A 27059-nucleotide genomic window follows, 5' to 3' on the forward strand; every position below is an offset into this window, starting at 1 on the left:
ACTTCAATGACTTTCAAGGATGGAAACATATGGCTTCTTTGATGAAACCTGTCATTTGAGAGTTTATTAGTATAGTGCAACAAAACATACACAAAAACATATTCAAATTATTTATGAAAGATGACTATCTTCCACCTTTTTAAAAATGAGAACAAGGCAACAATTGTCCCCCAGAGGGCCAATTAGTGACAACAATTCAAACAGGACATGGGATATACTGTACTTGTTCAATTTTTGGAATTTCAGTTGATCACTATAGACTCCCCTTGGGCCTATCAGTGTAATTTTGTAAATGCCAGATCTTTATGGCATCATTCACCCAAAATCAGGCCAGTGTTGGCTGAGATATATTGTGTGTGACTATCATACGAATGGACTGAGACAGATCCATAGTCCCCCTCCGATTTCATTGTGGGGGACAATAACAATGGTTTAGCCCTCCACCGTGAAAATAGAAACAAGAAATAAGCTAAAGATAAAGGACAGAGCCCTCCACACAACCTCTCCAATCAGTCTTGCGAGAAAGAGTGACAGCTTAGTAAATTCTGTCTCGTATGACTGCTCAGTGTATCATTGACCATGATACAAAAAAAAAAGCAAGAAAAAAAAAGCAAAAAAAAATCAAGTTTCGTTCTAATCGGTCATTCGGTGCCAGAAGAGCAGCGTTTTATTTTTATTTACGTTATTTAAAAATATATATATATTTAACCCCCCCCCCCCCCCCCCCCCCTCCCTTCATAGGACAAACATCTTATTTTTTTACAGCTTTTTTGCTGCATATACAGTGAGGAGAACAAGTATTTGATATACTGCCGATTTTGCAGGTTTTCCTACTTACAAAGCATGTAGAGGTCTGTCATTTTTATCATAGGTACACTTCAACTGTGAGAGACGGAATCTAAAACAAAAATCCAGAAAATCATATTGTATGATTTTTAAGTAATTAATTAGCATTTTATTGCATGACATAAATATTTGATACATCAGAAGAGCATAACTTAATATTTGGTATAGAAACCTTTGTTTGCAATTACATAGATCATATGTTTTCTGTAGTTCTTGACCAGGTTTGCACACACTGCAGCAGGGATTTTGGCCCACTCCTCCATACAGACCTTCTCCAGATCCTTCAGGTTTCGGGGCTGTCGCTGGGCAATACGGACTTTCAGCTCCCTCCAAAGATTTTCTATTGGGTTCAGGTTTGGAGACTGGCTAGGCCACTCCAGGACCTTGAGATGCTTCTTACGGAGCCACTCCTTAGTTGCCCTGGCTGTGTGTTTCGGGTCATTGTCATGCTGGAAGACCCAGCCACGACCCATCTTCAATGCTCTTACTGAGGGAAAGAGGTTGTAGGCCAAGATCTCGCGATACATGGCCCCATCCATCCTCCCCTCAATACGGTGCAGTCGTCCTGTCCCCTTTGCAGAAAAGCATCCCCAAAGAATGATGTTTCCACCTCCATGCTTCACGGTTGTGGTGGTGCTCTTGGGGTTGTACTCATCCTTCTTTTTCCAGCGAGTGGAGTTTCTAATCATATAGTATCCACAGATGGTGAGCTAAAGATGATAACCTTTCCTATGAGTATTATTATTTTATTTATTGACTGACTATGGCTTTCCAAATCGCCCAACACTGCTATTTGTAAGGTTAATTTTAATTGCATGTTGTGATTTTTTTAAAGCATTCCTGACCCTGTGACCAGAAACAAGCTACAAAGGGGAAATACCAGAATAAATTATCTATTGATTCTGTCTCATCGCAACAAAATCTGCAGAGCTGAGGTTGTTGTTTACCCCATATACAGTGCCTTGCGAAAGTATTCGGCCCCCTTGAACTTTGCAACCTTTTGCCACATTTCAGGCTTCAAACATAAAGATATAAAACTGTATTTTTTTGTGAAGAATCAACAACAAGTGGGACACAATCATGAAGTGGAACGACATTTATTGGATATTTCAAACTTTTTTAACAAATCAAAAACTGAGAAATTGGGCGTGCAAAATTATTCAGCCCCTTTACTTTCAGTGCAGCAAACTCTCTCCAGAAGTTCAGTGAGGATCTCTGAATGATCCAATGTTGACCTAAATGACTAATGATGATAAATACAATCCACCTGTGTGTAATCAAGTCTCCGTATAAATGCACCTGCACTGTGATAGTCTCAGAGGTCCGTTAAAAGCGCAGAGAGCATCATGAAGAACAAGAAACACACCAGGCAGGTCCGAGATACTGTTGTGAAGAAGTTTAAAGCCGGATTTGGATACAAAATATTTCCCAAGCTTTAAACATCCCAAGGAGCACTGTGCAAGCGATAATATTGAAATGGAAGGAGTATCAGACCACTGCAAATCTACCAAGACCTGGCCGTCCCTCTAAACTTTCAGCTCATACAAGATGAAGACTGATCAGAGATGCAGCCAAGAGGCCCATGATCACTCTGGATGAACTGCAGAGATCTACAGCTGAGGTGGGAGACTCTGTCCATAGGACAACAATCAGTCGTATATTGCACAAATCTGGCCTTTATGGAAGAGTGGCAAGAAGAAAGCCATTTCTTAAAGATATCCATAAAAAGTGTCGTTTAAAGTTTGCCACAAGCCACCTGGGAGACACACCAAACATGTGGAAGAAGGTGCTCTGGTCAGATGAAACCAAAATTGAACTTTTTGGCAACAATGCAAAACGTTATGTTTGGCGTAAAAGCAACACAGCTGAACACACCATCCCCACTGTCAAACATGGTGGTGGCAGCATCATGGTTTGGGCCTGCTTCTCTTCAGCAGGGACAGGGAAGATGGTTAAAATTGATGGGAAGATGGATGGAGCCAAATACAGGACCATTCTGGAAGAAAACCTGATGGAGTCTGCAAAAGACCTGAGACTGGGACGGAGATTTGTCTTCCAACAAGACAATGATCCAAAACATAAAGCAAAATCTACAATGGAATGGTTCAAAAATAAACATATCCAGGTGTTAGAATGGCCAAGTCAAAGTCCAGACCTGAATCCAATCGAGAATCTGTGGAAAGAACTGAAAACTGCTGTTCACAAATGCTCTCCATCCAACCTCACTGAGCTCGAGCTGTTTTGCAAGGAGGAATGGGAAAAAATGTCAGTCTCTCGATGTGCAAAACTGATAGAGACATACCCCAAGCGACTTACAGCTGTAATCGCAGCAAAATGTGGCGCTACAAAGTATTAACTTAAGGGGGCTGAATAATTTTGCACGCCCAATTTTTCAGTTTTTGATTTGTTAAAAAAGTTTGAAATATCCAATAAATGTCGTTCCACTTCATGATTGTGTCCCACTTGTTGTTGATTCTTCACAAAAAAATACAGTTTTATATCTTTATGTTTGAAGCCTGAAATGTGGCAAAAGGTCGCAAAGTTCAAGGGGGCCGAATACTTTCGCAAGGCACTGTATATAGCATTCTGTGGGTGGCAATATATATATATAATCATTTAAATTGAAAAACTCAAAGTGTTGAATCAAGTGTAGTATTTTGTACCAGTTCATAAACCATGTGTTGGTATTGGAATTGTGTTGGAATTGGTACATTGAAAAGCTCCTCCCATTTATTTTACAACATGCATTGCTCAGCTGTCAACATATTTGTCCTCAGATGAAACTGTTATATTTTTCTATTTATGCCAGTTCCTTTCAGCCAATTTGTATCTTTAATATATAGCAGGAGAACAAGTTCCCTACCTTCTCAATTTTCCACTTTCCTCTTCCATTTGTTTGGTAGTGCTGCAATCAGTTGGTTGTAAATTTGGATTAAGTATAGTATCTCCTAGAGATGAACGTACTTTGATGCGAAAACTGCAAATCAATCCCAGAACAACAACAAAGGACCTTGTGAAGATGCTGGAAGAAACGGGTACAAAGTATCTATATCCATAGTAAAACGAGTCCTATATCGACATAACCTGAAAGGCCGCTCAGCAAGGAAGAAGCCACTGCTCCAAAACCGACATTAAAAAAGCCAGGCTACGGTTTGCAACTGCACATGGGGACAAAGATTGTACTTTTTGGAGAAATGTCTTCTGGTCTGATGAAACAAAAATAGGACCGTTTGGCCATAATGACCATCGTTATGTTTGGAGGAAAAAGGGGGAGGCTTGCCAGCTGAAGAACACCATCCCAACTGTGAAGCACAGGGGTGGCAGCATCATGTTTTGGGGGTGCTTTGCTGCAGGAGGGACTGGTGCACTTCACAAAATAGATGGCTTCATGAGGGAGGAAAATTACGTGGATATATTGAAGCAACATCTCAAGACATCAGTCTGGAAGTTAAAGCTTGGTCACACATTGTTATTCCAAATGGACAATGACCCCAAGCATACTTCCAAAGTTGTGGAAAAAAAGACAACAAAGTCCAGGTATTGAAGTAGTCATCACAAAGTCTTGACCTCAATCCCATAGAAAATGTGTTGGCAGAACTGAAAAAGAATGTGCAAGCAAGGAGGTATACAAACCTGACTCAGTTACACCAGCTCTGTCAGGAGGAATGGGCCAAAATTCACCCAATTTATTGTGGGAAGCTTGTGGAAGTCTACCCAAAATGTTTGACCCAAGTTAAACAATTTAAAGGTAATGCTAAAACATACTAATTGAGTGTATGTAAACTTCTGACCCACTAGGAATGTGATGAAATAAATAAAAGCTGTAATAAATCGTTCTCTCCACTATTCTGACATTTCACATTCTTAAAATAAAGTGGTGATCCTAACTGACCTAAAACAGGGAATTTTTACTAGGATTAAATGTCAGGAATTGTGAAAAACTGAGTTTAAATGTATTTGGCTAAGGTGTATGTAAACCTCCAACTTCAACTGTAACTCTTCCATTTCTATTCATAATACCATTATGAAATATAAAACCATTTTTTTAAAATCCATAAAGAATGTTTTTTATTTATCAGTATAAATATAAACATAACATTTGTTGTAATATTTGTTATCTTTTCTGGAGTATAACAAATTCTAACCAGCTTTGTTTTTTCTTGTTCAAGAAAGGGCGATACTTTAAACAAAATTTCATTTTCAATTAGTTGGAAATGAGAAGTTGTAATCTTTTTTCAAGGCAAAACAGCAATTTTTGAACAAAGGATGAGCCTTAATAATCTACTGGAGAACCATTTCACAAGTATCATTTATGTATGAGTGAAGCTTTTAGTGAGATGTTTAAAGCTTTAATATTTAATCATTTTAGCCCCCCAAACTCATATTCATTATATAAATATGCATGTTTAATTTTGTCTGGCTTAGCATTCCAAATAAAATGAAATATTTTGTTGCTCATATTATTTAAAAAATGAGTAATTTGGAGTAGGCAGTGCCATTAGTAAGTAAGTAAACTGTGATAGGACCAAAGAGTTAATCAATGTGATTTTACCATAAATAGACAAGTATGTACCTCTCCATGGTGCAGAATATTATCTTTTTTTAATTTTATTTTTTACTTTCTATTGAAATTAATTGTGGTACGTTCATTTATATTTTTTGAGATTTGAATACCAAGTATGTCTACTTCACTATCTGCCCATGTTACTGGTAAACTATAAGGTAGTGTAAGCACTGTTTTTTAACAATACGTAATATGGTACACTGGTCATAATTCGTTTTTAATCCAAAAAGGGTAGAAAAGTGATCAAGCTCTTCAATGAGACTGCAGGGATCCAGATTGCAGACTTAAGAAAAAACTAGAGTCATCGGCAAACATTGACACTTTTTGTTTTTATCCACAGGATTTCTAACCCCTTGATGTTCTTGTTGGATCTAATTTTTAAAGCTAACATTTTAATGGCCATAATAAATAGATATGGAGACAACGAACAGCCTTGTTTTACTCCTCTTAAAAGCTCAATACTTTCTGAGAAGTAACCATTATTTAGTATTTAACATCTGGGGTTGACTTTAACCCATTGTATAAGAGATTCACTAAAATTAAAGTAATCCAGGTGGCAGGTAGCCTAGTGGTTAGAGCGTTGGGTCAGTAACCGAAATGTTACTAAATCGAATCCCCGAGCTGACAAGGTAAAAATCTGTCGTTCTGCCCCTGAACAAGGCAGTTAACCCACTGTTCCTAGGCCGTCATTGTAAATAAGAATTTGTTCTTAACTGACTTGCCTAATTAAATACAACATTTAATTAGGCAAAATACAAATTCTAGTCGTACTTTATCAACCGCCTTTTCAAAATCTGCTATGAAGACCTGGTATCTTCGATATTTCATAATGTTAAATTGTTTCAAGTAATTGTCATATATTATCTCCAATATATCGTCCATGTAAAAAATCAGTCTGATCAGGATGAACAATATCTGGTAAAACCTTTTTTATTCCCATGCATTTCGCCAGGATTTTCACATTGCAACATTGAAGTGTTTAGAGGCCTCCAGTTTTTTAAATGGACTGGATCTTTATACAACCACCTGTTTTAGTAGTCGTGAAATCAGACCTTATTCAGTACCTGAAAGTCTACCATTTGTATGAGAGTAATTATAACATGCTAATTATGGATATTTGAGTGCATCAAAAAAGGTTGGATATACCTCCCCTGGTATACAGTATTTTTCCAGACTGAAAATATTTTATTTCCTCAGAGTTCCTCTTCTGTAAATTGGCCTTCACACAGGGCTTTCTGTCAAAATAAATCCTTACAGTTAACATCCTTCAGTGGAAATGGAGGAGACTGAAAAGAAAACATGTGCTTAATATTTTGTTTCCTCTTTCAAAATATAATTTGGTCAATCATGGATAACTATTTGTTATGAGTTTCTGTGAATTATTTTTGGTAGAATTTCTATGTTGAAGATTTAAAAAAAGGTTGTGCATTTTTCACAATTTTCCACCCAATTCGCTTTATTTTTGTAATACATTACACTTCTTGAATAAGTACCTCCAATTCTTTTTGTTTTTCCTCTAACCTATTTTGTGCTTCTATAGTACAGTTCCCATGACCATCGACCTGCGCTGTTACTTCTTCTATTTCCTTTATTTGTCTAATCTCTTTTGACCTAAACTGTTTTTGTTTTAATGATGAGTATTGTATTGAATGGCCTCAAAGTACATTTGAAAGTGTCCCATACAATAAGGGGATCTGCTGTACCTATGTTGTATAAAAAAAAGTAAATTCATTATTTTGTCATAGTTCAGAACAAATTGTCATCCAATGGGCTTTCATAAAATGTCCAATATCCCCGTCCACTTGGAAATTCTGTAAGAGTTATATGGAGGCCAAATAGGTCTGATCACATAGACGGTGGTCCGATCGCATTTGATGCCAGCAAGAATGAGACTAGGAAGTAATCAAGACGGCTAGCTTGATTAAGCCTCCTCCATGTATATCTCACTAGTTCAGGGTTTTTCAACCTCCATATATCCACTAGTTCTAATGTATCCATGATCTTTGTGATCTCCTGAAGTGTTTGAGGGTGATAGTTTGTAGTGATTTCCTTTACGGTCCATTGAGATACTTAAAACCGTATTATAATCTCCCACCATAATAATAGATTATTTCATTGCTTGTGATCTCAATAGATTATTATATATATTTTCAAAAAAGTGTGGATCATTATTATTTGGCCCATATAGATTAATTAGCCAGAACTGTTTTTGGTCCAATAACATATTTAAAATAATTTCCTTGCAGATCTGTTTGCACAATTGGATCAACATTTGTATTAATTAGTATAATCAACCCTTTGAGTTTCTTTGCCCATGACACAAATATATTTCTCCCACCCAGTACTTTTTCCACCCAACCTCATCTATATTTGTAGAATGAGTTTCCTGTAAACAATAGATATTATATTCTCTCTTTTACCCACATACATTTTTTTCATTTTTTATGATATGCTAAGCCATTACAATTATAATTTGCTATACTTATTTCCCCACTTACCATAATGATTCTCAAGTTTAAATTCTACTTATTAAATTAATTCTACCAATTAAAAGGCATCATTTTTTATTTTATTTTACCTTCATTTAACCAGGCAAGTCAGTTAAGAACAAATTCTTATTTTCAATGACGGCCTGGGAACAGTGGGTTCAGGGGCAGAACGACAGATGTACCTTGTCAGATGTACCTTGTCAGCTCGGGGGTTTGAACTCACAACCTTCCGGTTACTAGTCCAACGCTCTAACCACTAGGCTACCCTGCCGCCCCAGGGTTAAGTGTCTATATAAACTCAGCAAAAAAAGAAACGTCTCTTTTTGAGGATCCTGTCTTTCAAAGATAATTTGTAAAAATCAAAATAGCTTCACAGATCTTCATTGTAAAGAGTTTAAACACTGTTTCTCATGCTTGTTCAATGAACCATAAACAATTAATGAACATACACCTGTGGAACGGTCGTTAAAACACTAACAGCTTACAGATGGTAGGCCATTAAGGTCACAGTTATGAAAACTTAGGACACTAAAGAGGCCTTTCTACTGACTCTGAAAAACACCAAAAGAAATATACCCAGGGTCTCTGCTCATCTTCATGAACGTGCCTTAGGCATACTGCAAGGAGGCATGAGGACTGCAGATGTGGCCAGGGCAATAAATTGCAATGTCCGTACTGTGAGAAGCCTAAGACAGAGCTACAGGGAGACATGACGGACAGCTTCTCGTCCTCGCAGTGGCAGACCACGTGTAACACCTGCACAGGATCAGTACATCGGAACATCACACCAGCGGGACAGGTACAGGATGGCAACAACAACTGCCCAAGTTACACCAGGAATGCACAAGGCCTGTACTCTGGAGTGGGATCGATTTGGAGGTGGAGGGTCCGTCATGGTCTGGGGCTGTGTGTCACATCATCATCGGACTGAGCTTGTTGTCATTGCAGGCAATCTCAATGCTGTGCGTTACAGGGAAGACATCCTCCTCCCTTATGTGGTACCCTTCCTGCAGGCTCATCCTGGTATGACCCTCCAGCATGACAATGCCACCAGCCATACTGCTCGTTCTGTGCGTGATTTCCTGCAATACAGGAATGTCAGTGTTCTGCCATGGCCAGTGAAGAGCCAGGATCTCAAGCCCATTGAGCACGTCTGGGACCTGTTGGATCGGAGGGTGAGGGCTAGGGCCATTCCCCCCAGAAATGTCCGGGAACTTGCAGGTGCTGAATATAATCGCAGTTGACAGTGAGAGGACATTTCTTTTTTTGCTGAGTTTAGTTGTACCATAATTTGCACTGTTTAGTATACTGTAGCTGCAACTCTGTAAACCTCCAATTGTCCTAATATTCCACCCACTAAAACCTCTCCCCATATCTAGGTCTGCTGTCATGAAGAGCATCTCCCTGACTCATGACGAACCTTTGCGTCCTAAGGCAAACCCTTGGCCGACAATTGGCATTGGCCAGCGGGAAATATGGGCAGTCCCATGATAACATAAATATCTGAGGATGCTTGAGAATTTGCCAAATAACATGTAAAAGTCAGAAAAAAAAATGGTAATAGGAATATTAATAAAAATATTATCACAATCTTTAAAGGCATACTGATATTAGAAAGTCCTAGCAAGGTTATAAACTTGTCAGCCCAGCCTGCTCGGTTTATTGGATTCAATTGCTCAATTGTTTTGTTGAAAAAATATAACCTAAATATATTGCAAGACCAGTCCTTTTTTTTTAATGTCCATTACATGCAAGACATTTTATTTAGTTCTCATTATATCCTGTTGTATTCTGACAACAAAAAAAATAGGAAGAAGGAACATAGAATCTAACGGCCGCTAATGACTGCAAGTAAAATTAGTCTTAGGCATCACATTAGATCCTGATGTATTCCTGTTGCGCATCGTTTTAAGTTTCTCAAAAAATTCTAAATGTTTCATGCCTTTAGGTCAACTGGGGTGATCAGATTGGTAATTCATATCGATAGGTTTAACACCATTTCCACATTTGTAGCAATCTGAGACTAATCCGACCTGGATCAGGTTTCTGCAAATGTAGAAGTAGTGTTTAACATTAAACCCTATAACAGGAACCCTTATCAAAAGGTCAAAATTGAGTGAGACACTAAATAGAAACATTTGTAATTTAATGCAACAATGTTGTGATTAATTGTAATTCAATCTCAAGGAAATAAATCACCAAACCGAAGGACAAGGATGTTTAATACAGGTATATATTACAATGTGCCATGTTATAATACAGTCAGGTCTGTCCTAATTCAAATTAAGACATACTTGTTTAATTTAATTGTAAATTGATTTGAACATTTTAATCCACATTTGGTAGCAATTAAAGGGTTTTTAATAATTGAGCTTGTTAGGGTATTATAGGAACCATACTTTCACGGTGTCATGAAAGTTCAATTCAGAAATCGATGAATTAAGCTGCAGTTTAGCTTGGACGGACACACAAACTGGAGATTTTAACGTACGGTCTGGGGTAAACGGTGTGGGGAGAACCAATAAGGGGACCAAGAAGAACATCGAGTGGAAAATGACAGGTGACAAACAGCTCGTATAAAAGACGTCATTCTGATGTCATAAAAGTACAAGCCATTGAAAACAACGGAAGGACTCTTACAGTACAGGATTCTTTTCCTGCATTAGCCAATAAAGTCCTAATCTAAATGTATACACAGACAGATTCCTCTAATAATTTCATCATTGCAATTGGTATAGTTTTTCTAGGGTCAACGGTGTGGTCTAACTACCATAATCATAAATATTGACACAACATTGTCACAAAATGTATATCAGGTTGTCAGGTTTGCATATGAAGGAAGCTCCACCACCCCTCTTCTAGGAAACACATCCTATTTGGCCAATAATATGATTATTTACTTTATCATCTATGTATTATACAGATTATCTTTTTAACTGTGTCTGTATAAAAGCATTAATAAAAGTAGACATCTTAATAAGTGTAATAATGTTTGACATTTTGTCCGTTAGACCAAACATTTTTCCGCTCCCATTTATCTAATTTGTACAAAGACGATACAATAATCCAGCCATGCAATGCTGGGCTTTTCTGTTTTGTTTGTTTTAAGCGTTCTGCATCTCCTTGCCGATCTTGTAGCTCAGGATCTTGTTCCAGTCGATCTTGGTGCGCGTCACAGGAAGCTGGCGGCGTAAGGCTTTGAAGGTAGTGTCCGACATGGTCTGGTAATTCTCGTTGATGGCGGTCTGACGGGGAAAGAGGAGGGCGGAATTAGGGAGGGCTTTGGGGTGTCACAATAGAGATAGAAATTATTGTACTGAAATGCCTATTAGAATAATAAAAAAAAAATTAAAAAATGATATCCGGATAGAGAATTGCTCTTGACCAACCAAAATGATGCAAATGGACATTAAAATAAACATTCTACCACAGTAACCATGTTATTTTTGATAACCCATTTGATTCTGAGTTCGGACAATTATTTCTAAGATGCATACTTTCAGTTTTTCCAGCACTCACTTCACTCACACATAAGAGGGAGGCTTGCGCTACCGGTGCTAGAACATTTTTATTTATTTTATTTAACCTTTATTTAACCAGGAAGGGCTCATTGAGATTAAAATCCGTTTTTCAAGAGCGCCCTGGCCAAGATAGGCAGCACCAAGTCATTCCAAAAAAATTACAGACAGACATGAAAAACCACAAGTAATCTAGTAAACCATTGAATTCACAAGAGTATAAAACAGCAAATTAAAAACATTGACAGGTCAGGGAATCAGCCTCAATTTTTCATCAGTGATTTAAAAACACCAATCGGGACAAGTTCTTCCAGTTTAAAAGTATTTTGTAAGGTGTTCCAAGACGATGGCGCAGAGTACATAAAAGCCACTTTACCAAATTCAGTTCGGACATTTGGAACAGTTAGCAGGATAAAGTCCAGTGAACGAAGAGAGTACCCACCACATTTCTGAACAATAAAATGCACAAATAAAAAGGTAGTAAAATAAAATAAAAGTATACCAGTGACAGACCCTACGAGTGACTAGAGAAGGACAGCCAACCCTGGTATACAAAGTAAGGGTGTTGCAGTTTAAAATAAATCTCAAAGTGCCATGGTAAAGAGTTTCAATTGATCTCAAACACTGAGCGGAAGCATTGATATATAAAATATCCCCATATTCTAGTAAAGGCATAAATGTAGCTGATACTAGCCTCCTAGTACGGGCCTTATTCTTAAAATAAAATCCCAATTTCAGCTTCAATTTTTTGCAAGTTGTTGAATATGCAATTTAAAAAAGAGTCCGTCATCAATTAAAATTCCAAGATATTTATATGAGGTTACAACCTCAATCTCCTTGCCCTGACAGGTAGTAACAGGTGAAAGGTTCAGAGGTCTATTTCTTACATTAGAAAACACCATTTGTTTAGTCAGTATTGAGGATAAGCTTCAATTGACACAAGGTATGTTGAACAGTATAAAAAGCAGTTTGCATGTTCTGGGAAGCTTTTGTAAGAGGCGAGGCACAACAGTAAATAACAGTATCATCAGCATAAAAATGAAGTTGTGCATTTTGGACATTTTTGTCTAAATAATTTATATAAATAGTGAATAAGAGAGGACCAAGTACAGAGCCTTGGGGCACACCATTCAAGACAGACAATTTAACAGACATAAGCCCATCAAATTGAGTGCACTGAGGTCTATCAGACAGATAGTTAGCAAACCATGCAACTGCATGCTCCGAAAGACCTACACTCGAAAATCTCTGCCTTAGTATAGCATGAACAACTGTATCAAAAGCCTTAGAGATCAATAAAAAGTGAGACACAGTGTTGTTTTTTGTCAATGGCTTCAGTGATATCATTTAAACCCTTCATGGCTGCTGTAATTGTGCTATGCTTCTTCCTGAAGCCCGATTGGTACATTGATAAAATAGAGTTAGTAAATAAAAACTATTTTAGTTGTTCACTTACAAGGGTTTCAAGTATTTTCATCAGGGGTGACAGCTTTGAGATTGGCCTATAATTATTTAAAAGAGTTGGATCTCCCCCTTTTAAAAGTGGTAGGACAAATGCTGATTTCCAGATTTTTGGAATTTCATTACATTCCAGGGTTAGATTGAACAGAGAATTAAGTGGTTCAGCTATGAAATCAGCTACGAGATTTAAAAAGCAGGGATCCAAAAGATCAGGACCTGCAGGCTTTCTCTGATCTAAGGATTTCAGGGCTTTATGTACCACCTGCACTGAGAATGGCAGGGTTGTACAGAGAGAGGACACTGAATCAAACAGCCTACCAGATGATACAAAGTGCTCATCGAAACATTTCAGTTTTGTCATATATAGCAACAGAGTCCTTCAAAACACATGACGTTAATTCATTAACATTACTGTTACCAGACATAGACTTTAATAGCCTTCCAAAACTTTCTAGGGTCATTCAGGTTATCAGTGGTAACAGACATAAAATATTCAGACTTGGCCTTCCTGAGAAGAAAATAACACTTGTTTCTTAACTGCCTAAAAATAAGCCAATCAGCATCAGAACATGATTTCCTTGCTTTAGCCCAGGCTAGATTACGGTCGTGAATAATACAAGACAGCTCAGAAGAAAACCATGGATTACCCCGCCCTTTAACCCTGAACCTGCGGAATGGGGCATGTTTTTTTACTATTTGGGAAAAACCATCATGAAAGAATTTCCAGGCAGTTTCACATGCACAGATAACACACACAGCTGGAACTCCGATTAAACTGTTTACATGTCCTAATTATTTCAAAATATTGCTCCGAAAAGCAGGTGTTTTAAATCGGCCTATGCTTACTATGATAATGACCTTATGCCCGATTAAGATAAGCAGAGTGAGGTGTTTACATGACTAATGCGATACTCTGCCTAATGCCATAATCAGTTTGATATCGAATTATTAGTGTGCACGTAAACTCACACAGTGAAAGAGAAGCCTGATTTTTACCACGATAGAACTGATACAAAAAAAGTTATTGTTGAGTGTTTTGTATTGACATGTCCGGTCTTGTGGAAACATTTAGGTGCGCATTCCTGTAACTGCTATTTGAAGTGGGGACAATAGCACACCAACGTCAGGGCAGACTGGAGGGTTAAACGTGCACCGTTATAAAAACTAGACTCAAAAGTTGGTTGTTTTATTAAATGAAAAATGCCAAAATGTCATTGTATATTATTGTAGTTAACAATGTCATAAGGATCATTTTCCATTGTTAAAATAGGCCTAAAAGAAAATTCTCAAAATTAACACTCACTTAAAGTAATCTATTCTGATATTCAATTAATCCCTTAACCGTGCCATCTCTAATAAGAACCACAATTGACAGGAACAGTGTCATGTGGCAATGGTTTCCAGATAATGTTTTGACGTTACACAAGAATATGAACACCTGACAGACATGTCATGTGACACTAATGGCAAAATATGACGCTTCATTATTGCATGTACTTCAAGTTACAGCAATTTGTATATGTACAGGTAACGGCCAGATGAATGGAAACACGAGTAAATGAGGGATACAAAGTATATTAAAAGCAATTAACATCCCATTATGCTTAGGGTCACATAAAAGTGCTGGGCAAGCCATTATTTTGGCTACCAATGGCTATGTCCCCATAGGATGACAATGCCCTCATCTACAGGGGACGAGTGGTCACTGAATGGTTTGATGAGCATGAAAACAAATGTAAACCATATGCCATGGCCGTCTCAGACACCAGATCTCAACCCGATTGAAAACTTAGGGGAGATTCTGGAGTGGCGCTTGAGACAGCGTTTTCTACCACCATTAACAAAACACCACATTTCTCGAGGAAGAATGATGTTGCATCCCTCCAAGAGTTCCAGGCACCTTGTAGCTTGTGGTGGTCCAACGGCCTATTAAGACACTTTGCCAGCTTTTCCTTTATTTTGGCAGTTGTGCCCATATCAAACAATTCCCATTCCTAATCCCACACACACCTGGTAGTCGTTCTCCGCAGCCTCCATGATCTTGATGAACTCCTTTGCAGTTGCAGCTTCGTTCTGGCGGAGGGGAACAGAGTGGAAATCGGGAGGTGAAACAAGAGATGTCCAAGTAATGAGAAAAAAATGACATACCTGACCCAAATACTTTACAGCAGAGGAGTTCATTTCTGTGAATGTTTTCAATGGGGGTTGTTCCACATGTATTCTATTTAATAAAGCACTCACAGATATGGACATGGATTCCTGGACCTCTTTGTGGCTGACCAGCTGAACGTTGCCGTCTTCATAGTAATGAACCTACAACCAGACAGAGTTAAAAAATAAAATATTTAACCTCTATTTAACTAGGCAAGTCAGTTAAGAACAAATTCTTATTTACAATGACGGCCTACCCCGGCCAAACCCTAACGACGCTGGGCCAATTGTGCGCCGACCTATGGGACTCCCAATCACAGCCAGTAATGACACAGGCTGGAATCAAGGTCTGTAGTGACACCTCTAGCACTGAGATGCAGTGCCTTAGACCACTGAGTCTCTAGCACTGTGTGATGATCCTAAATGTAACCTTGCCCAAATGTATACACACATACCGTGCCTTCAGAAAGTATTCATACCTCTCGACTTATTGCACATTTTGTGGAGTTACAACCAAAAGGGATCAAATAGATTTTTTTCCCCCTCACCCATCCACACACAATTACCCATAATGAAAAAGTGAAAACATGTTTTGATTTTTTTGGGCTAATTTATAGAAAATGAAATACATAAATATTCATACCTCATGTTAGAATCACCCTTGACAGTGATTACAGTCTTTCTGGGTAAGTCTCTAAGAGCTTTGCGCACCTGGACTGTACAATATTTGCACATTCTTAAAAACAAATACTCAAGCTCTGTCAAGTTCGTTGTTGATCATTGCTAGACAGACATTTAAGTCTTGCCATAGGTTTCAGGCCAATTTAAGTCAAAACTGTAACTAGGCCAACCAGGAATATTCAATGTCATCTTGGTAAGCAACTTCAGTGTATATTTGGCCTTGTGTTTTAGGCTATTCACCTGTTGAAAGGTGAATGTGTCTCCCTGTCTCTATTGGAAAGCAGACGGACCTAGGTTTTCCTCTAGGATTTTGCCTGTGCTTAGCTCTATTCCATTTATTTTTATCCTAAAAAAACTCCCTAGTCCTTGTCAATGACAAGCATACCCATAACATGATGCAGCCAATGCCGTGCTGGAAAATATGAAGAGGGGTACACAGTGATGTGTTGTATTTACCCCCGACATATTCAGGACAAAAAGGTGAATTGCTTTGACCCATTTTTTTACAGTATTACTTTAGTGTCATGTTGCAAACAGGATGCATGTTTTGGAATATTTCTTATTCTGTTCAGCAGGGATCATCAACTAGATTTAGCCGTGGGACGATTTCTTCTTATGCGGAACATAATTACAAATCACTTGTAGACTACAAATTGACTGCAAGAAGCCCAAACAGATATAGACTAAAGCAATAATTTCAAATCTTGCTCACATTTGTTTACGATCATGTGTCTCTCTATTATGCGCATGAATACTGATTTCCTGATGTTTTTAATAGTCTTATGTCCAATTAACTGTTTTGTTTTTGTTTGGAAAACTTGGGGAGGACAAATAAAACCCTTTGGCCTGCGGGCAGAGCCGCGAGTTGGGGAAACCTGCTGTACAGGCTTCCTTTTCACTCTGTCAATTAGGTTAGTATTGTGCAGCAACTACAAAGTTGTTGATCCATCCTCAGTTCTCTCATATCACAGTCATTAAATCTATTTTTATGTCACCATTGGCCTCATGGTGAAATCCCTGAGTGGTTTCCTTCCTTTAAAGGCAACTGAGTTAGGAACGATGACTATCTTTGTAGTGACTAGGTGTATTGATACACCCTCCAAAGTGTAATCAAAGGGATAATCAACATCTGCTTTTCATATTTTTACCAATAGGTGCCCTTCTTTGTGAGGCATTGGAAAACCTCCCTGGTCTTTGAGGTTCAATCTGTGGTTGAAATTCACTGCTCGACAAGAGATAATTGTATGTGTAGGGTACAGAGATGAAGTAGCCATTTAAAAAAAAAATCATGTTAAACACTATACTGCAATATTGTGACTTGTTATGCAAAGCTTTACCCCTGAACTTATTTAAGCTTGCCATAACAAAGGGGTTGAATATTTGTTTGATTCAAGACATTTCAGCTTGACATTTTTTATTAATTTATCAAAACATAATTCCACCTTCCAGTTCTGGTGGCATGCAGAAAACGGGTGGCTTTCCCATGGCTTTTCTTTAGCAAAATAACAGACTTCTGCTCACTTCTAAAGTGGATACATACTCAACTAAAACTGGAAAGTTTGGAGACAGCGACAAATGTGACAGAGGGGCGACTCCATGACCTGGAAACAGAGCACACTAAGCTAGAAACATTGCACACCATAAGGGTCCTCTCCAGAACGTATTTTGGTGTATGATTGTACGTCTCCACAGTTCTGAAGTCAAACTGCAAATTGTTCGCCTTGCAGCGGAATCGGGGGCTCTGATCTATGCAGAGAAGAGGATCAATATCTACCCAGATCGGAGTACAGAACTGCTCAAACAGAGGGCGACCTACAACAAAGTGAGATCCCAGCCACGCAAGCTAAACCTGAGGCGCGGCTTCATCCACCCGGCAAAACTCAACTTTACCTTCCAGAAACACAACACACGTTTTCCACTGCCAAGGAGGCTCAAGACTTCTTTGATAAACACGTCAAGTACAACACACAAAAAGGACGAGGTGACAGATCTAGTCTAACCACAATTTTGCTGCCTCAATATTCAGGTATGCTATCCACGCAGCCTAGCATATGGCTGTGACGATGCCCTCAGCATAAGACAATGATGAGGAAACCAAATTGGGTAAAAGGAACAACATTATTATTATTGCTGTACATTGGACTTCAGTTTTATCATATTGCCAATGTTCAAGGACATTTAAACATCGATGACATAGCTATTAAATGGACAATATATTAAAGGTGCCATACAGACTGGGGTTGCATCCTTGTGGGCTAAACTGTTTAGGATCGATGTCCAGTCCCCTATGGGCTTCCACTAGGGCTACCACCAATTAGTCGAATGGTAGATTGTTTGGTAGTTAGGCTGTTGGTCGACTGTGATTGTGTGTGGTACTGCTCGAACAACACACACATACACATACACTACCAGTCAAAAGTTTGGACACACCTACTCATTCAAGGGGATTTTCTTTATTATGAACCAAAATGCGTTTGAGCCAGTCAGTTGTGTTGTGACAAGGTAGGGGTGGTATACAGAAGGCCCTATTTTGTAAAACACCAAGTCCATATTATAGCAAGAACAGCTGAAATAAGCAAAGAAACAACAGCCCATCATTACTTTGAGACATGAAAGTCAGTCAATGCAGAACATTTCAAGAACTTTGGAAGTTTCTTCAAGTGCAGTCGCAAAAACCATCAAGCGCTATGATGAAACTGGCTATAATGAGGACCACCACACGAAAGGAAGACCCAGAGTTTCCCCTGCTGCCGAGGATAAGTTCATTAGAGTTACCAGCCTCAGAAACTGCAGCCCAACTAAATGCTTCAGAGTTCAAGTAACAGACACATCTCAATATCAACTGTTCAGAGGAGACTGTGTGAGTCAGGCCTTTATAGTCAAATTGCTGCAAAGAAACCACTACTAAAGGACACCAATAATAAGAAGAGACTTGCTTGGGCCAAGACACATGAGCAATGGACATTAGACAGGTGGAAATCTGTCCTTTGGTCTGATGAGTCCAAAGTTTTGACTATTCGCTCCAACCGCCATGTCTATGTGAGCCGAAGAGTAGGTGAACGGATGATCTCTGCATGTGTGGTTCCCACCGTAAAGCATGGAGGTGGTGGTGTTATGGTGTTTTGCTGGTGACACGGTTGGTGATTTATTTAGAATTCAAGGCACACTTAACCAGCATGGTTACCACAGAATTCTGCAGTGATATGCCATCCCACCTGGTTTGGGCTTAGTGGGACTATCATTTAACAACAGAACATTGATTCAAAACAAAACCTTGACGCTGTGCAAGGGCTATTTGACCAAGGAGAGTGATGAGTGCTGCATCAGATGACATGGCCTCCACAATCACCCGACCGCAACCCAATTAGGTGGTTTGGGATGAATTGGACTGCAGAGTGAAGGAAAAGCAGCCAACAAGTGCTCATCATATGTGGGAACTCCCTCAAGACTGTTGGAAAAGCATTCCTCAAGAAGCTGGTTGAGAGAATGCCAAGAGTGTGCAAAGGGTGACTACTTTCATGAATAGTGGCAGAGACTCAGAAATTTAGGAACTGGTTCCTCCAGTCTGACACCTGCTGCTGTCACTGGCTCTGGCTCCACACCCACACCAGGCCAAAATACATAACTGCAGACCTGAATGTGCCTCAGGACCAAAACAGCACAGCAGGGAGGTGTTATACTCTGTGCCACAAGAAATCTCCCATCACCTGCACTACTTGTGCTGTTACCCTCTGCTTCACAGCAGAAAGAGACTGCTATGGGACTTGGCATCAGCAGCACAATCTGGTGTAGAGGACTGTGGGTGTACGAAATACTCTAATTGTATTATTATTTATTTTGTGGAGTGTGTGGAGTGTGCACTTATGTCATTAGATCAGTGTTGGCTGCTAACTTGGCCCTTATATTAAATAGTTCACTTCTGTGTCGGGAGGCGTTGGATCAGCTTTCTCGTCGCATCTCGTTAGTACCTTTTATGTAGGGAAGCTAATGAGCCATCATGTATTCCTGGGAGTGTGTAAATTTCAATTTTTTTTTTATTACCATAGCATTTTTGTATGTAGCTCTCTCATTCTTGAAATGTATCAGTCTAAAACTTTGCACACACACTGTTGCCCTCTTGTGGACAACACTTAAATTATCCTCAGCTTCCTCTCTCAATGTATGGCCTTTCTTTTGCATTTCAAAGATAAAACAAAAACAATTTAGAAAACATGTTTTTTTTGTTTGTATTATCTTTTACCATATCTATTGTGTTATATTCTCCTACATTAATTTCACATTTCCACAAACTTCAAAGTGTTTCCTTTCAAATAGTATCAAGAATATGCATATCCTTGCTTCAGGTCCTGAGCTACAGGCAGCTAGATTTGAGTGTCATTTTAGTCAGAAATTGAAATGAAGGGTCCTATCCAGAAAAGGTTGAACGGAAGCAAACGGAATGAAAACGGGGATAAAATGATTAGAATGATAGAACATTTTGGACTAATGATTACACCCTAGATCAGCTAGATGCAGACAATACTGTGCAAAGCAGTATTGAACGTGTTACTGTCTGTCATCTTGATTACTCACATTTTTCTCTCAACCTGTGCACCTGCATTGTAAACTTTCATTCGTAGGCTAGGTTGTAGCAACCCTCATGATGGTTATAGGGAAAATGTGTGTATCATGTACTAGCCTAAACCTATCGATGTTACATTGAGATGGGTGGATCTAAATAAGAATGACAGTCATCTAATAAGCTGTAATAGAAAAAAGGCCATGCTCATAAAAAATGGACTTCCCTCATCTTAAAATGGCACCGACCGCCACCGGTGTAGGCCAGTGACACATTTTAAAATTCAGGCTGTAACACAACAACATGTGGAAAAATTAAAGGGGTGTGAATACTTTGAAGGCTCTGTATAAAATACGCAGACACACACACCTGGATTTTCATTATTCCGGCCACTTGAGTAGTGGAGGATCCGATGGTGAATTTCCACTCTGACCGCCAACGTCCATTCCTTTACAAAGAGAGAGAAAAGACGCAACATTTTTTACATCCACAAGCTCATACAAAGTGCGCCTGAATTTAGTGTCGTCTCCCTCTACCTCCACGACACAGCCAAGTCTTTCCTCAGTGGAAATCAGATCTTTACACTCAAGGAGCCTTAAGCCCAGTAAAAGCCCACCCACAAAGAGGATTGCCACAGCCCGTATCCAATTAAATTAACCGGATCAGCGCTGGCTCAACAAGGTAATGGGGGGCCACTGATCTCTAAACCAAAAGGCAGCGGTTAGCTAAGTACCAAACAGTGTTGAAACAGTGTTTAGAGTGTAAACCAGACAATTGATGGTTCACAGGCTAAACATACTTTGATTCTGCCTGGAGAGATTTAGAAACCATTTACAGTACATTTGGGAAAGAATTCAGAAACCTTAACTTTATCCACATTTTGTTACGTTACAGCCTTACTCTAAAATTGATTAAATTATTCCACTCTCCCTAAATCGCTCTCCCTAAGCGATTACAGCCTTGAGTCTTCTTGGGTATGACGCTACAAGCTTGGCACACCTGTATTTGGTGAGTTTCTCCCATTCTTCTCTGCAGATCCTCTCAAGCTATGTCAGATTGGATGCAGAGCGTCACAGTTATTTTCAGGTCTCTCCAGAGATGTTTGATCAGGTTCAAGTCCAGGCACTGGTTAGGCCACTCAAGAACATTTAGAGACTTGTCACGAAGCCACTCCTGCATCGTCTTGGCTGTGTGCTTAGAGTCATCGTCCTGTTGGAAGGTGAACCTTCGTAGTCGGAGGTCCTGAGCACGCTGCAGCAGGTTTTATTTATGGATCTCTGTTATTGCTCCGTTCATCTTACCCTTGATCCTGACTAGTCTCCCAGTCCCTGCCACTAAAAAACATCCCCACAGCATGATGCTGCCACCGCCATGCCTCACCATAGGGATGGTGCCAGGTTGCCTCCAGATGTGACACTTGGCTTTCTGGCCAAAGAGTTCAATCTTGGTTTCATCAGACCAGAGCATCTTGTTTCTCATGGCCTGAGAGTCATTTTGGCCTGAGAGTCCTTTTGGCTAACTCCAAGCAGGCAATCATGTGCCTTTTACTGAGGAGTGGCTTCCATATACTATAAATGCCTGATTGGTTGGAGTACTGCAGAGATGGTTGTCCTTCTGAAAGGTTCTCCCATCTCCACAGAGGAACTCTGGAGCTCTGTCAGAGTGACCATCAGGTTCCTGGTCAACTCTCTGACCAAGGCCCTTCTACCCTGATTGCACAGTTTGACCAGGCGGCCAGCTCTAGGAAGAGTATTGGTGGTTCCAAACTTCTTCCATTTAAGAATGGAGGTCACTGTGTTCTTGGGGACCTTCAATGCTGCAGACATTTTTTGGTACCCTTCCCCAGATCTGTGCCTCAACACAATCCTGTCTCGGAGCTCTACAGACAATTCCTTCAACCTCATGGCTTGGTTTTTGCTCTGACATGCACTGTCAACCGTGGGACCTGATATAGACAGGTGTGTACCTTTCCAAATCATGTCCAATCAATTGAATTTACCACAGTTGGACACCAATCAAGTTATAGAAACATCTCAAGGATGATCAATGGAAACAGGATGCACCTGAGCTCAATTTCGAGTCTGTTTTTATTTGTAATAAATGTGCAACAATTCTAAAACTTGTTTTCACTTTGCCATTATGGGCTATTGTGTTTGGATTGCTGATTATAAAAACTAAAAAAATGCAATCCATTTTAGAATAAGGCTGTAACGTAACAAAATGTGGAGAAAGTCAAAAAGGTCTGAATACTTTCCGAAGGCATTGTAAACGATTAGAAACCTAAACTACAAATGTACTTCATCCCCGCATGTTTGATTCCAAAAATCCATACATACCAAAAGTTTTTTGGTTGAAACTGATGACACTCGATACACACGATGATGGTTTGATGTCCATCAATGGTTTTGCCGTAAATCTAAGGGGAGAAGCGACACATATTTTCAGTGAACTCCGTTATCACATAATATTAGCTACATGATCGAATGACAAATTCAACAGTGCAGGACCAGCCAAGAAAAAGGTGTTATGCAGCCCAAACGTACCGTGCAGACTCCGTTGGGGTAGTGCTCCTTGACGTAGGCCCGGACAGCACCGTCCACAGCACTCCTCCAGCCCTCCATTGCTCCGTCCAAATCGTGTGGCTGTGGGTCGCTGGCCTCCTTCCTCAGATGGTCAAACTTAAAGGAGATCTTGTTTTTAGGGTCCAGGACCCTGCCGTTGCCCAGGTCTCCATGCTCTGTGATTAAGACCTGGAGAGGAGGAGGGAGGGAAGTAGGGGGAGGGGTCAAATGATTAGAGAAAATGGTTGTGTGGTTAAGAATAGGAATTACACTGAACAAAATATAAATCGCAACATGTAAAGTCCCATGTTTCATGAGTTGAAATGAAAGATCCCCGAAATTTTACATGCGCAGAAAATACATTCTCTCATTTTGTGCACAAATTTGTTTACATCCCTATTAGTGAGCATTTCTCCTTTGCCAAGATAATCCATCCACCCGACAGGTGCGGCATATCAAGAAGCTGATTAAAACAGGTGCACCTTTTTAACATTTATTTTACCTTTATTTAACTAGGCAGTTAAGAACAAATCCTTATTTTCAATGACTGCCTTGTTCAGGGGCAGAACGCCAGATTTGTACCTTGTCGGCTCTGGGATTCGATCTTGCGATCGCTCGGTTACTAGTCCAACGCTCTAAGCACTAGGCTACGCTGCCGCCCTTGTGCTGGGGACACTAACAGGCCACTAAAATGTACACAACAGGGATCAACACGGTTAACCGGGATCATTTCACATTTCCCGAAAAAATCAAATGACAAGACCTGGGAAATTACGACACACCTTGACTCGGTACTGGTACCCCCTGTATATCGCCTCGTATTGTTGTGTCATTTTCTTGTCTTGATTTTTTATTTTCAATATTTTCTTAACTCTATTCCTTGAACTGTATGGTTGGTTAAGGGCTTGTAAATAAGCATTTAATGGTAATGTCTACACCTGTTTTATTCAGCGCATGTGACAAATACAATTTGATTTGAAAACACTAGGTTATATAGATTTTAACTCGTTAAGGACAACGCGGTGGAGTAGGTCGGCAGTGGATTGAGGAGACGAGGAAACAGCTATTGGGCCAAGAAAAAGCACAGAAGAAAGGGAAACTCACCTTAGTTATGATCAACTGAATGATGAAAATATTGGAATAAAGTAAGCTAATGCAATTGAAGGCATGTATCAAATTCTTGCTTATACTGATACCCCCAGTCATATGCAACCGTTATACTAATGTGTGTGGTCACCTGGCAGTTTGGGCTGCCTGGCTCATTGCGAACTGTGTGAAGACCATTTCTTCCTAACAAAAGACCAGAATTAATTTGCCAGAATTTTACATAATTATGACATAACATTGAAGGCTGTACAATGTAACCGCAATATTTAGACTTAGGGATGCCACCCGTTCGATAAAATATGTAACGGTTCCATATTTCACTGAAATAATAAATGTTTTGTTTTCAAAATTATACTTTCCGGATTTTACCATATTAATGAACTAAGGCTCATATTTCTGTGTTTTATAATGTTATAATTAAGTCTATGATTTGATATTTGATAGAGCAGTCTGACTGAGCGGTGGTAGGCAGCAGCAGGCTCGTAAGCATTCATTCAAACAGCACTTTCCTGCGTTTGCCAGCAGCTCTTCGCAATGCTTCAAGCACAGTGCTGTTTATGACTTCAAGCCTATCAACTCCAGAGATTAGCCTGGCAATTCTATAGTGCCTCTAAGAACATCCAATAGTCAAAGGTATATGAAATACAAATGGTATAGAGCGAAATAGTCCTATAATAACTACAACCTAAAACTTCTTAACTGGGAATATTGAAGACTCATGTTAAAAGGAACCACCATGCTGCTTCGAGTGTGGCTGTTGTCGATGTGTTCCTGGTTCGAGCCCAAGTAGGAGCGAGGTGTGCCTATAAGTGCCTCTAAGAACATCCAATAGTCAAAGGTATATGGAATACATATGGTAGAGAGAGAAATAGTCCTATAAAAACTATATTAACTACAACCTAAAACCTCTTACCTTGGAATATTTAAGTCTCATGTTAAAAGGAACCACCAGCTCTCATATGTTCTCATGTTCTGAGCAAGGAACTTAAATGTTAGCATTTTTACATGGCACATATTGCACTTTTACTTTCTATTGCAACACAGTTTTTGCATTTATGTAAACCAAATTGAACAGGTTTCATTTATTTGAGACCAAATTGATTTGATTTACATATTGTATTAAGTGAAAATAAAAGTGTTCATTCAGTATTGTTGTAATTGTCATATATATATATATATATATATATATATATATATATATATATATATATATATATATATATATATATATATATATATATATATATATATATATATATATATATATATATATATAAATATAAATAAATAAATAAATAAATAAAGGCCAATTAATCGGTATCGGCTTTTTTTGGTCCTCCAATAATCTGTATCGGTGCGAAAAATCATAAAATCGTTCAACCTCTAGTTAAGATACCTTGATATTTAAACAATTTCCTCTTATCTAACCGTTGTTCTTCAGCTGGATGCGCTGTCATCTTTATCTCAATTTTGCCAAATAGAATATATTCAGTCATTCATTGGAGGTTACTTTGGTCATTTGACTTTTATTGACTGCCGTTACAAGGTTTGTATGATTCGATAAAGCTAATGGCCTACTAGGGATGCGCACTGTGCTTCCTGAGGGCGCTCTGTGTAGAGATAGCCTAGGCTTACTGGTGAAATGCGCCATATTAATTGGAGGAACATGATAAAGCTCTGAATTTTGAACGGCCTGTTTTGCAATTCACAACAATATAATTGGTGCTAAACGTCACTCTTATTACTAAATATCAGTTTCACTAACTGTGAAATCTTTACATAGTGGCACAGCCAAGATGGCAATATGGCTCACCGACAATCTTATTTTGGGAGAACCCGAGTGACCATATCTTGGTTTTAAAATGGTCACTTGCAATTTTTGCAGTATTTCCCAGGACTCCCGTGATAAATAATAATTATTCCCAGTATTGAAACTTGGTAGATTTTCTGGAAAATATTCATCCCTACCACAGACGTCTCAACTTGAGGGAGCGGGCAATTGGCATGCTGACGTGTAACCACGCCAGCACAGAATCTCCACATCCGGCTTCTTCCCGGCTGCGGGATCATCTGAGACCAGCTACCCATAATTTCTGCACAAACGGTCAGAAACAGTCTGTATGCTCGTCGTCCGAACCAGGGGTCTTGACCTGAATGCAGTTCGGCATCATAACCGACTTCAGTGGGCAAATGCTCACCTTCGATGGCCACTGGCATGTTGGAAAGTGTACTCTTCACGTATGAATCTCGGTTTCAACTGTACCGGTGTCGTGTGGCGAGCGGTTTGCTGATGTCAACATTGTGAGCAGAGTGCCCCATGGTGGCGGTGGGGTTATGGTATGGGCAAGCATAAGCTAAGGACAATGAACACAATTGCATTTCATTGACGGCAATTTGAATTCACAGAGACACTGTGACGAGATCCTGAGGCCCATTGTAGTGCCATTCATCCACCGCCATCCACCTCATGTTTCAGCATGATAATGCACGACAGCCCCATTTTGCAAGGATCTGTAAACAATTTCTGGAAGCTGAAAATGTCCCAGTTTTTCCATGGTCTGCATACTCACCAGACATATCACCCATTGAGCCTGTTTTGGGATGCTCTGGATCGACGTGTACAATGGCGTGTTCCAGTTCCTGACAATATCAGCAACTTTGCACAGCCTTTGAGCAGGACTGGGACAACATTCCACAGGCCACAATCAACAGCCTGAACAACTCTGAAGGAGAAGTGTTACGCATGAGGTAAAATGGTGGTCACACCAGATACTGACTGGTTTTCTGATCCACGAACCTAGCTTTTAAAAAATAAATTAGTTATATCTGTGACCAACAGACGCAGCAGTATTCCCAGTCATGTGAAATCCATAGATTAGGGCCTAATGAATTGATTTCAAATCGACTGATTTCCTTATATGAACTGTACCTCAGTAAAATCTTTCAAATGGTTGCGTTTATATTTTTGTTCAGTGTATATGAGTTGTGTCACCCATTCCTTATATTCATGACATTCAGTCTAGTGTGCCAACTAGAACATTTATCAGTGAATCACAGCGTTACCTAGGCAACAGCACAATCATGCTGAACTGGAATAGTACCAAAAGAGGAATTCATTGTTTG

General features: G+C 39.4%; 1 protein-coding gene across 1 annotated transcript in view; it reads right to left on the reverse strand.

The window, feature by feature from the left end:
- Positions 1–10104: 10104 nt before the first annotated feature.
- LOC110524359 (F-actin-capping protein subunit alpha-2) overlaps positions 10105–27059 on the reverse strand; it is a 50114-nt gene continuing 33159 nt past the window's right edge. Inside the window, exons 5-10 of the mRNA XM_036979340.2 lie at positions 22812–23018; positions 22605–22684; positions 20638–20716; positions 15120–15191; positions 14889–14951; positions 10105–11144 (exon numbers count right to left, since the gene is read on the reverse strand). Coding sequence (XP_036835235.2) covers positions 11004–11144; positions 14889–14951; positions 15120–15191; positions 20638–20716; positions 22605–22684; positions 22812–23018 — 642 coding nt within the window. The 3' untranslated portion in view covers positions 10105–11003. The remainder of the gene's footprint in view (positions 11145–14888; positions 14952–15119; positions 15192–20637; positions 20717–22604; positions 22685–22811; positions 23019–27059) is intronic.

Source organism: Oncorhynchus mykiss, chromosome 1, assembly GCF_057628025.1.
Source record: "Oncorhynchus mykiss isolate SJ-2025 chromosome 1, ASM5762802v1, whole genome shotgun sequence".
In the NCBI taxonomy this organism is placed as follows: domain Eukaryota; kingdom Metazoa; phylum Chordata; class Actinopteri; order Salmoniformes; family Salmonidae; genus Oncorhynchus; species Oncorhynchus mykiss.